This window comes from Polistes canadensis, unplaced genomic scaffold (genome assembly GCF_001313835.1).
Source record: "Polistes canadensis isolate GaletaPanama2010 unplaced genomic scaffold, ASM131383v1 scaffold_135, whole genome shotgun sequence".
Classification (NCBI taxonomy): domain Eukaryota; kingdom Metazoa; phylum Arthropoda; class Insecta; order Hymenoptera; family Vespidae; genus Polistes; species Polistes canadensis.
In genome coordinates this window covers 32,390-44,414 of record NW_014569682.1, presented here as the reverse complement: position 1 = coordinate 44,414, position 12,025 = coordinate 32,390, and the positions used below count along the sequence as shown (strand labels likewise).

At 29.9% G+C, this 12,025-nt stretch overlaps 2 protein-coding genes and 1 long non-coding RNA gene across 5 annotated transcripts in view; 1 reads left to right on the top strand and 2 right to left on the bottom strand.

Moving 5' to 3' along the window:
• The window catches only part of LOC106788334 (UBX domain-containing protein 4), a 3,782-nt gene extending 1,191 nt beyond the window's left edge, over positions 1-2,591 (bottom strand). For 2 of the 3 annotated variants that reach the window (XM_014751506.1, XM_014751507.1), the window contains exons 1-6: positions 2,271-2,591; positions 1,996-2,130; positions 1,201-1,709; positions 852-1,124; positions 435-743; positions 111-355 (exon numbers count right to left, since the gene is read on the bottom strand). In XM_014751506.1, coding sequence (XP_014606992.1) covers positions 111-355; positions 435-743; positions 852-1,124; positions 1,201-1,709; positions 1,996-2,130; positions 2,271-2,352 — 1,553 coding nt within the window. In that variant the 5' untranslated portion in view covers positions 2,353-2,591. The remainder of the gene's footprint in view (positions 1-110; positions 356-434; positions 744-851; positions 1,125-1,200; positions 1,710-1,995; positions 2,131-2,270) is intronic. The other variant, XM_014751508.1, reaches the window with a different exon arrangement.
• Positions 2,592-3,177: 586 nt separating this feature from the next.
• Positions 3,178-8,136, top strand: LOC106788335 (partitioning defective 3 homolog). The gene is made up of 3 exons (XM_014751509.1): positions 3,178-6,574; positions 7,181-7,690; positions 7,761-8,136. The coding sequence occupies exons 1-3, from the start codon at positions 3,721-3,723 to the stop codon at positions 7,967-7,969; spliced, it is 3,573 nt and encodes a 1,190-aa protein (XP_014606995.1). The 5' UTR covers positions 3,178-3,720; the 3' UTR covers positions 7,970-8,136.
• Positions 8,137-10,494: 2,358 nt separating this feature from the next.
• LOC106788332 lies at positions 10,495-11,554 on the bottom strand. The gene is made up of 3 exons (XR_001381886.1): positions 11,237-11,554; positions 10,797-10,978; positions 10,495-10,626 (listed from the first exon to the last, which is right to left on the bottom strand). It is a non-coding gene; the product is annotated as an uncharacterized LOC106788332 (long non-coding RNA).
• Between the last annotated feature and the right edge of the window lie 471 nt (positions 11,555-12,025).

Below are 12,025 nucleotides of genomic sequence, written 5' to 3'. Positions count from 1 at the left end.
AAAAAAAGAAAAAAAAAAAAAAGAAGAAAAAAAGGACAATAACAATAAGATAAGTTATTGATCTAGATAAATTTCTAAAAAAAATTTTGCAAAGAAAATTTGAAACCTACCCTGTTGATCGAGTTATATTTTGTAAATTTGGAAAAGTTGATTCCTCACCGGTGTTGGGACCATTTGAGGAATTAGCAGAGTCTTCGTTATTTGGATCTGTATTGCCATTTAATGTCTTGTTAAAATATCCCATCAGATAATTGTATATGCCAATTACAGGAGCAAATAGAGACCACATGAAACGCGAGAAAAAACCAACGTCTTGAGCGGATGTTACAGATGTTGTATTTGCTTTTGTATTATTCTGAAAAGAAAAACGAAAGATATTATTGTAAAAATTACATTTTTAATTCTACGATATTTTTTACTTCTATTATATTTACATTTTTTAACGGTAGGATTAAAATCACCGCTCGTGGAACCAATTCTAATTCCAAGAGAGTTTTTTTGTCGTCCTCGTCGGTTAAATTTCTTCTAGGAAATGAAGTTGACATGACGAATTGACGGAAAGGTAAATCAATATTTTCGGTAACGTAAGTGCGTAAAATGCTTAAAGTATCTGATGGTGAAAACGGTGCCATGTGGGGATTACCGGATGGCAATCTAAATTGAATTCTAGTTATAGTAGCATCAGTTAACCAAGCTGGTCGTGTTTTTGGTTGTTCTGAGGGTGGCGGTGATGATTGTTTAGGCTAACATAGTAAAAAATAAATATTTTTTTTTTTTAATAACGATTACATAAAGGATAATAATTATAATTATATATGTTTGATAATATACGTTTATATACACATACGCACTTGCAAAGCCAATTCCTTTTGTTTCCGTTCAAGTTTATCTTGAGCAATTTGTAATCTTACTTTTTCCCTGGCAGCGTTTTCAGCCGCTTTTTCCTTCCTCCTTTCTTCTTGAGCTTTCTTCACTTGCCAATCTTGTTGCATTTGTTTCATCTTTTGCATTTCCCGTCCCAACTTACGACGTTCCAATTCTTTTTCCTTATGTTTCTTTTCTTCCTCTTCTTGTCGCTGCTTTTTCTGTGCTTCTATCAATTGTCTAGCTCTATCTAACTTTTCCTAGAATCGTTCAATTAATAATTTATTATTTTTCTTTTATTTAAATAAGAAATAATAGTAAAATTAAAATACATACCTGCATCGTTAAATCCGTATCACTGTCTTCCTTAGTTTCGTTACTTGTAGTTGGTGCATCTATTTCTTTTACATCTGTTTCTTTTACATCTGTTTCTTTTACATCAGTATCTTTTACATCCGTTTCTTTTAAATCTGCTTCCTTTACATCAGTTTCCTTCATATCAGTTTCCTTTACATCCGTAGATGTACTTTCTTCTGGTTTATTTTCAACCTCTGTCTTCGTAACAGTTTCTGTCGATTTTTCTGGTACATCTTCCTTTTCTGTAACTTTTTCTGTATCAGTAGTTACTTCGCTAGTAGAAGCATCTGGCGTGTTAGTCAATTCTGAAGATTTCTTTTCGGATTCAATTAAATTAAACGAACTATCTTGACATTTCTTTCCAGATTTAATTAAAACAGATTCGATTTTGGATGTAAGCTCAGTTGCAGTTGTATTACCGACTATTATTTCAAGCGGTATACCATTGACACCAATAAAGAATAAAGATGGTACTGGAACAAGGTGATCTGTAGTTACAATGTTTAAGGAAAAATATTAAAGATCGATATGATTACAGAGTAAAAAGTAAACAATCTCATTGAAAATATTAGTTTCCATTCGAAATTAAGCTACAATGCAGACGGTTAGTACATGAATGGGTGACCACTTTAGAACACAGTGTACTATTGATTTCAAAGAGGTGTGTAAAGGCTGTGAAAAAGTATTGTCAAGGTCTGTAAAACCTTTAAAAAAAGAGAGAGTAATAAAGATAACGAAAATCAAAAGTTAGATTAACAATGAGTCAAAGGATACAAATCTGTGCGAAAAATCTGTATTGTTCGCTACCACTTTCCAATTTAACAGCTACAAAATCTTCATTTTCAAAATATTTAGAAACTTCAGCAACATTCAATGCTTGCATAAACTGAGCCGAAGCATCATCTTTTCCTAGAAAAATAATTATATAAATAAAAATGATAGAAGTAATTATATATATATATATATATATATATAAATAATCTTGATGACTATGAAATTTATTTTAATTTTTGTTAACATAACCTATAAAGAAGAACTAACATATTCACCTTCGACGAAAACAACGAAAATTGCTTTGGTTGTTTTGGATTTATGTACAGCAAGATGTATACTTTCTTCGAACCACTTCATTGTGCAAAGAGAATATATCCAATTCGATTAATTTTATTTTATTTTTTTAATATATATTTTATATATGCCTGACAGAGAAGATTTTAGTTTTAAAGGCGAGAACGTAGGGGAAAAAAATTTGGTTACTGTAAGATACTAGAAATTTTCTCCTAAGGTTAATATTTCAAGATACAAATGAGCTTTAAATATGTCCTTTTTTCTTATACACGCACACACACATAGAAATATTTATGCATATTGAAGGTAGCAAGGACTACGTGATTTTTATTTAATTTTTGACTACATTTGTTAAGTTACTAGTGATATTTTAAGTTGGTATCTCGATTTAATTAATATTATTATTAGATATTATACAGTATTTTTATATTAATATATATTTTATTAAGACTAATTTAAAATAAAAGATTTAAGTTACGATAATCGATAGATCGAACTCGACAAGAAAAGAAGTTTATTACCTGCTAGGGAAATTAAGCTTCGATTGTAAAGGAGCCCTAAAATTGGGTCGTATGTTGGTCGAGAGAATCAATGGATTTGGACCATTCCTGTGTAGTTAGGAAATAAATAAGGATGGAGTGTTAAGAAGAGGATAAAATAAGCGTACACACACGTGTATCTTCGATCTAAATTAAAATCTTTGAAGTAATTCGTTGTTATTGAAAAATGGCACGACTTTTGAATAAAGGTAATTTATAATTATCATTAAATTCGTTAGAATTATCGATTAATTAATAATATAATATCGACGATAGCAGCGTTAGCGGCACATTCTATAAATGAATATTTTGTATATTGGCTAACCTGTTGAGAGAGATTTACGTCTCGTCTCGGATTCCTATCGTTCCGCGTGTACGGAACATCGGAACAAAATGTCGTAATGGCGAGTGCGTCTGTTCGGTGTATTTGATAGGATCGAAGTATTACAGACCATAAGCGTCCGTTTGATGATCGAACTAATAGATAAATATTTGTTCACTTTATTTACATTATCCAGGTTACTTTTATTTTCCTTAGAAATATATGTAAAAAAAAATACGGTTATCTTATCGAAGATAAGGATTATACGTTTGTCAAGTGTATTCTTAAACATAGTGATTGCTACGTCGATGATTCACTCGGAAGATATGGTGGTAAACGGAGCGACTACAAGTGCATTATGAGGATTTTAATCTTAAACAAATGCATTGTGCATTTTGCATCATGATAATAGCACCGACGTTGCATTTTAATTGAAATTTTTTCCTAAATACACGAGTATTTTATCCGATTAATTATTCATAATTAAAAGTTAGTACAAGGTGATATGATATTAAAAAAGCTTATGCCAAAAGTAAGATTATCATTTTCTTAAATAATGAAATTAACGCGATGAAGGTAACTGTGTGTTTTGAAAACGTTAGAGTGGTAGTCCCATGTGGAAATGGGACACTGCTTGTCAAAGACTTGATGCATGAAGCCATATTAAGATATAAAAAGGCAACTGGAAAAAATGACACTGGTATAACCATTAATAGTTTGTCGACATTGACTGGTGGTGGATTACTTGATCCTGATGATAGGTTATGCGATGTTGCTGATGATAGAGAACAAATTGTTGCACATTTTACAAGCAATGATGTCCTACATGCTGGTGGTGATGGAGCAAGCTCGGTCGGTACCAACAGTCCAGACTTTTTTCATTCTGATGGGAAAGATCAAGGTTATATGATTGACACTCATATATCCATATCGAACAGTAGTATCAAAAGAGAAGGAGCCAAACGATTGTCTATGCATGCACTTTCTAACAGAGAACCTACTTTAACTACGTACTCCGCTCAATCTTTACCTCGAGAATCTCGACGCAGAGAACCTTTAGGACAAGATGCCAAAGCTTGTTACGATTTTGCAAGTGCCAATATTGATCCGTTGGATCAAGGAGAGATTCGTGAAATTGTGATTAAGAATGAGGCTGGCCCGTTAGGATTACATGTCGTTCCATGTTATGATCTTTTGGGTAATGATCAAGGTCTCAGAGTGGAAGGTATTGAACCTAATGGACGTATAGCTCGTGATGGTCAGATAGATCTACATGATAAGATAATTAAAATAAATAGGCATAATCTGTTACACATACCATTTTCCAAAGTTCAAGATATCTTTAGAACTTGTATGACTGAAAAATGTTTAAAGATATCTGTTGTTAAGCATAAAAAATCTCACAATGATAAATCTATTAGGAAAAATCATTCTAATGCTAATGAAAGCGCGGACAAATCTGAGAATGAAGAGAATGTCAAGAGATTGCAATGCAGCAATTACAATATATTACAAACAGCGAATACCAGGAAGATTGGTCGTATGATAGAAATAGAATTAACTAAAGGAAATAATGGATTGGGCTTTAGTGTTACAACACGAGATAATCCTGCAGGAGGGCATTGTCCAATTTATATTAAAAATATTTTGTCTATGGGTGCTGCCGTCGAGGATGGTAGATTAAGGCCTGGTGATAGATTGCTTGAAGTTAACAAAAAGGAAATGACTGGTAAAAGTCAAGCTGAAGTTGTTTCCTTGCTGAGAAGTATTCCAGCTGGTGGTAAAGTTCGATTGGTGGTTTCACGTCAAGAAGAAGTCTCCTCGAGTTCCTTGGATTCACATTGTCAAACATCTCCTGTTAATCAACCGTTAGAAGTATTAGAGGGTTCCAAATATTGGAACGCATTGGATAGATCTCCGACGAATAAGAATAATGATTTTCAAGAGAAATTAAATGTACACGATTATGAAAAGTGTACGTTCAAAGCTGTCAAACCTTCAGAGGATATCGTATTATCTCCTCGTAAAAATCGTATGATATTAACATTAGACATTCCAGTACACGATTCGGAAAAAGCTGGCTTGGGTGTCAGTGTTAAAGGTAAAACAAGTAGTACAGACGATAATACTAATATGGATTTAGGAATTTTTATCAAAAGTGTACTTCACGGCGGTGCAGCTTCTAGAGATGGTCGTTTACGTACCAATGATCAATTACTTAACGTTAACGGCGTATCACTTTTAGGATTGTCAAATTCTGATGCAATGGAAACATTAAGAAGAGCAATGCTTAATACAAATAGTTCAGTCACCGGTGTTATTACTCTTACAATTGCTAGGCGTTTGTCGTCGTACGATACTAACGATAAAAATATCATCGATAATATGTCTTCTCATTGTAAAATAGAATCTCCTAATTCCATATACATTTCGGATTCCACTAAAGTCAATGACGGTAGAGTTAAAGAAAAAAACAATTTAAATTCACAATCGGAAACACTCGATAATGCAGGATTATTATCTTGTGTAACAGCTTCTCCATGGAACCCGGTTATTGATAGATTAACAGAACAATATAATAAAAATAGTTTAAGAAACGAGAGTTATTGTATCGCGACTAATAAAACGTGGATAGAACCGGTTACTGTGAGCAATGTTAAAAAAATAACTATAGGACCAAGAGAAGATCGGGTAGAGACTGTATTGTTAGAGGAGTCTAATAACGAATGTTCTCAGCCAGCAGAAACTAAGAAAAATGTGGATGACAAAGATAGTCAGTATTCTGGCGATCCAACTTACGATAGTCAATTATCTTTAGAAGAATTTAATTCTTCGTCTAATAAATTTTCACGTGATGCTTTGGGTAGACAAAGTATGTCGGAGAAGAGGCATGCTGCCCTTGACGCTAAAAATACAGATACTTACAAAAGAAATAAAAAATTACGAGAAGGTAGAGAAAATAAAAATGTAGAACAACCAAACAATCAATCAGGAGATGTGGAAGATGGTTCTAGAAAAGAATGTAAAACTGATAATTATGATAAAAGCGGTATTAAAATAACGGTAACTGAAAGTACCTCATGTGATAGTAATATGAAACCTTACGATAAAAAGTCGGTAGATCCGACTCAATCGGAATACGTTTATACTATTCCCGGATGTAATAATAAGTATACTTCACCAAGAAAGCATTGGCTTGTTGATGATGTTCATGGAGATATATCCAGTACTAATCATTTCAAAGATGAACACGAAGGATTTTCTAATACTCGCGGGGATGTCAAACAAGCGTCACTTAATTCAGCTTTAGATGATAGATACAAACGTTCTAGAAAGAAAGGTGGAATTCGTTCAATGTTAAGACTTGGAAAAAATAGAAAGTCGCTTAATTTTGGTGATAATATCGAAGGTCGTCATGAAAGCAGTAATTATTGTAGTGGAACAATTAATTATATTGCATAATACTAAAGACAAAGTAGGATTAAATAAATATTAAATTAAGATTATTAAGTAAAACTGTTATACATATATATATTTAGTAATTTTTATTGCACACATACATATCGAGTTAAATACATTTATATATATACATACATACGTACATAAATACATGCATACATACAAATATGACACCACCTATTCTCGTATATGCGTATATATATATATATTTTTTTTTTATCTACATGTACGATTTTGTCCCAAAGTGCCTTATAACGTTAATAATGAAATAAATCATTCTGTAAATAATTATTTTATACTCGTCTCCTTTTTACATTCTATGTCAACTACGTTCATCTATTTTTCAGTCAAATAAATAATGCTCTTGTTGAGAGCATTAATTATTTTCTTGTTACCAATCCACGCTCTTAGATTATTAAATGTTAAAGTTATTGTATTAGATCAAATTTAATGGGATCCAAATAATAGTACTGGTGGGTATAGTACTATAATACTTTAATAAAAATTAATATTTAATAATATCGGAATATATAAATTTAGTTAATGATTTTTTAAATATATTTTGTTTCAGCATTTCAGATTTCATTACCGAATCAACTTTTCCTACAGCAAAAGCGTTTTAAAGCGAAAATTAATTTAAAAAAACCTAGACCAACGCATTATGTCAAAGCGTTACATCAAACATTTCTCACGCCGTTTTATCCAAACTATAAGGAAGGCAAAACGTTGATAGATTTATGCACCAAAGCTAAAAAAACTTCTACAGAAACACACAATCCGTACCACGAAATTTTGGCACGAGAGGCTTTAAATTGGTTCGATAATTCTAAGATGATAGCTTTCCTTCATAAAAATTCAATGAAACAAGAAGACGTGTTTGATTTAGCTGTACTATTGAAAAGAAAAAATATGTATTTGAAATGTTATCCATCTTCTGTTTTAAACTTGGCTTTAAAAGGTACGACGTATGAAGCTGTAGAGATGTTATTTTCTGCACCATTTTATATAGTATTCAGTCCAGAAAAAAATGTAATAGATCTTGAAAAAATTGTTAAAAAGACCCCACAAGTTATTCTAATGGGTAAGTTTATTTAATTCTGTACAAGAATGATTATTATTAAATCATTTTTAATCCTAATCTATTATTATAGCTGGAATATTAGAGGGAAAGCTTTTGAATCTTAATGAATTTAAACGTTACGGTGAAATGGATCTTATTTCTGCGCAAGTATCTTTAGTTCAAGTATTGCAAAATGCGGGTGGTAATAATTTAAACCAACAACTCATTCATTATCCATCAAAGTTGGTTAGTCAATTGCGGCAAATTGGTACAAGTGATGTGCCTTCTCAAGAAAGTTAATTAGTAATCTGTTAGGTCAGATTTATAATCATTTAAATTTATAATTTATTATACGTGTTAGATTTGTAAGTAAAGCTTTAAATAAGAGCTATGGTTGATCAACGAGTATCTTGTAATAATATTAATAATAAAAAGAAAATATCAGTACAATAATGATTTACAAAATATATCATTGCAGAGCTTTTTTTTATTGATTTTTATTTTAATTATTTGTTATTGTATTATATAAATTAATTCGATAATAGATAAATGTATTTAAAAATTGTATCAAGTTTTTTTTTCAGATTAAATACAGTCGATAATTTATCTTCGTTTGGTCGGTAAGAATTATTATTGATCTAAAATTTTATAGTTAGAATAATTAGACGTTTTTGGGAAAGTGATTAGTTTTGAAATTATATTATATTAAATTGTTATTTATTATAAAATTATTAAAAATAACAGAACAACTTTAACAAAATCCGAATTTATACGATAACAAATATATAATCTTTTATAATTAGTAAATATAAATTATATAACTAAAAAGAGTAATTATTAAGTGTTAAACATTTTTACACTATAAAATATATGTTTATTTCATAATTCGTATACTATTGAACAGTTAGTGACAATTCTTACACAATGGATGACACCTGTTATATTTTGAACATTTACACCCTCCAGAAGTATCACCAGTGCCCTAAAGTTAATAAATAATATTTACGTAATATTTCAACGTAACACACACTTAACAAAATAACATAAAACAAATATTAAACTATACAATATCTGGGAGCAAAAGAGTTATACATAAAAATGATTTACAAATTTAATTCATCTATTCTCGATATATTTTTAAATTTTTATATCAATAAATAGGTTTGTAAAAAGTTTAAGAAAATAAAAATAATAACAATGAATTAATCAAACATTATTTAGGATCACTTTTTGGCCCAGATTGTATTTAATAATACATGTATTCGCAAAGTAATTTCATTTTTTTGCTACTTGTTTGACGAATCGAAACAAACACACCGAAACGATAGAGGTACTATCTATCTCTAATTTTTTTGCAATAAATAATTTTCTCTTTCTCCTGTATATATTTAAAAATTAAGAAAAATTATGAAAAAACAATTTAAAAAAACAAATAGAAAATAATTATTAACAAAAACTTCCCTAATGAAGGATCGAACCACTAACTAGCAGAACGAGAAGCGAGCACGCTACTACTTACGCTAGCGCATCACTTGATAAACAGTCACATTTAAGATAATATAAACATGTATACAAAAAAATCAAAACTTTAAAAGCATTTTTTCTCAAAATTAGCTTCGCATTTTGATAAAATACTTTACCACGTTAACACCCTAAAAGTATACTACTAATATACAAAAGCTCGTTAAAATTCGTGAGGACACAACCATAAGGTCTCCTTGTAAGTAAAATTAATATTTTTTGCTATGTTAATGTACGACTACGTATTATATTCTTGCATGGGTGTGACGGCCATTACTCGGCCATTATCATCCCCCATCGCGAGTTTACATTAAACGGAAGATAAGAAGACTTCACCGTTAAAGATCTCTAATTTCCTTTCAAAACGAACGTGATACTCTTTAGTTTACTATATCGTTGCGTATTTTAAAAGCTCATAATGATGGACAAAGGCGAGCTGTTCTACAATACGTGAGGTTGCAACGACGAAAAAAAGAAAACTTGGATGGCCTATTTGCCGACACTCATCCGCAAAGGGGGTTGTTGTTGGTTAGCAGTAAGGTTTTTTTTATGGTGTGTATCGATAAATGTGATGGTGATTGACGAGAAGAGAAATTTATCGTTAAGCAAAAAACGAAATTACTTAGCGAACAATCATAGATATATATTTAGTTAATTAAATTACATTAGGACCCCAACGAAATCCTCGTGTTGCCCAACATATTTCAGTTTTGCATGCAGCACAAGTAATCATATCGCAACCACTTATTTTCGTAACCAATGCTTTACATTTAGGACATAACATTACTTCTTTTCTTTCTATCATTTCATTTATCAATAGATCAGATTTTTCTGTATCCGACGTAGAGAAATTAATCTTATCTTCTATACAGCCTATTTTGTGTATCATCTATAAAAAAAAAAAAGAAAAAGAAGAAAAAAAAAAAAAGAAGAGAAGAGAAACAAAATAATAAAATTAAATTAAAACACAAAACATTAGAAACGAATATTATGCAGAAATAATAAACGAACAAAATACGCGATGAAATAAAAAAACCGTTAGATGATTCATTAAAATTACCTTACATCGAAGACAATTTGTTTTTTTACAAACAGGACATGTAAAATCGTTAATATACGGTTCGTAAATGCACCAACCAGGACAGTCCGGTGTTTTGCAATGAAAAGCTGATTGTCCAGCTTTAGCTTCAGCTTGAGTTATCGATCTTTCCAAATATTTGTTAAAATCAATTGGCTTTAAAACCTATAAAGAAGGTTGAATTTTAATAAGATTTTAAATAGAAATTAATTCTCAATTGGAATATAGTTTGAAAAATATTTTTACTTCTTTGATTTCGCATTGTTCGATAGTTGCGTTGCACGAATAATTGTTATCTGTATATGGACATTTAACGTCAACGTCTTCAGAAAAATTCACCGTGTTGGAAATACATTCTCTAAGAAACAAATAAAAAGAAATAATAATATATGAATAAATAGACAAATTTGTTCAATATTAAAACTAAATACGATCATTGGTGTGTCATGCATATGTAGAAGAAAACAAAACATATTAAAGATAAAGAGAAAATTAATTAAAAATATGAAATTATAATTAATGACTTACTTGCAAAATGTGTGCAAACAGTTTTTTAATACCAATCCATCCAACGGTTTATAAGAAATCAAACAAATAGGGCATTCGAACGGCTCGAAATTTGGCACCATCTTATTTTCCGTCAATGCTACAAGCTCTTCGTATCTTTCAATTTGTTCTTCTTTATTTTCGTAGTTTTCATTTTGCGCAAGCTTAAGGGAAAAAATAATGGAAAATCGTATTATTAATTTATTTATCAGAGAAAATAATACGCTAAACAATATAGCGTTCAAAGTTTTCTAAATGATTTGTTATAAATTAATTATTATTATTTTCAAGAGATACTCTTTGTTTTAAGTTTATTTTTCTTACAATCAGATTTAAAAATTACAATTTAATTTAAAAAAATCATTTGATAACTTTTGCTTAAATTGTTTGTTTTTTCTTCTTCTTCTTTTATTAATACTTACTTCCACGTTGACATAATTATTTCGTTTACATATTGGACATAAAAATTCGGTTACATTGTAACCTTCAATGACACACCAACCTTCGCATTGAAAAGTTTTACAACGAAATACTCTGCTTTCGGTACCATTATTCGATCTTTCAGTCCATACTATTAAATATTTTTTATAAAGAATCGGATCGACTATCTGAAAAATGGTTTTTTTTGTTAATTTACAATAATTTAAAATAATTTTAAAATTTAGAGTGATGCTTGGTTGGTAGCACAGTTTTTGTACGAGATAATTGTGTAAGTTTTACGAGTAAAAACAAAAAGAATAGAAAAGAAACGAATATAATTTATCGAAACAATTTATTACTTCATATATATATATATATATTTTTTTTTTTAATTTTAACTCACCTCTTCGATGTTATATTTTTCTTGATCAATTAATACGTTGCATTCTGGATACGGACATTGAAGTTCTACCGTTTTGTAATTAATTATATTTTCCAACAAATTGGATACGCAATATCTAAAGAAAATAATCGATTAATATTATTTATTGATATTATATTATTATTATTTTTTTTGTTCTTTTTTAAACGTATTCCTACCTGCAGAAAAGATGATTACAATTATCCAGAGTAATTGTAACTCCTTCACCGTACCACGGTAATTCGTTATTACAAAGAGGACATTTATAAAATTTATTTAATACGTCATAATTTACCTTTAATAAATAATTAATCAAAATACACACACAATCTTATATTATAAATATATAAATAATATAAGATATAATTGT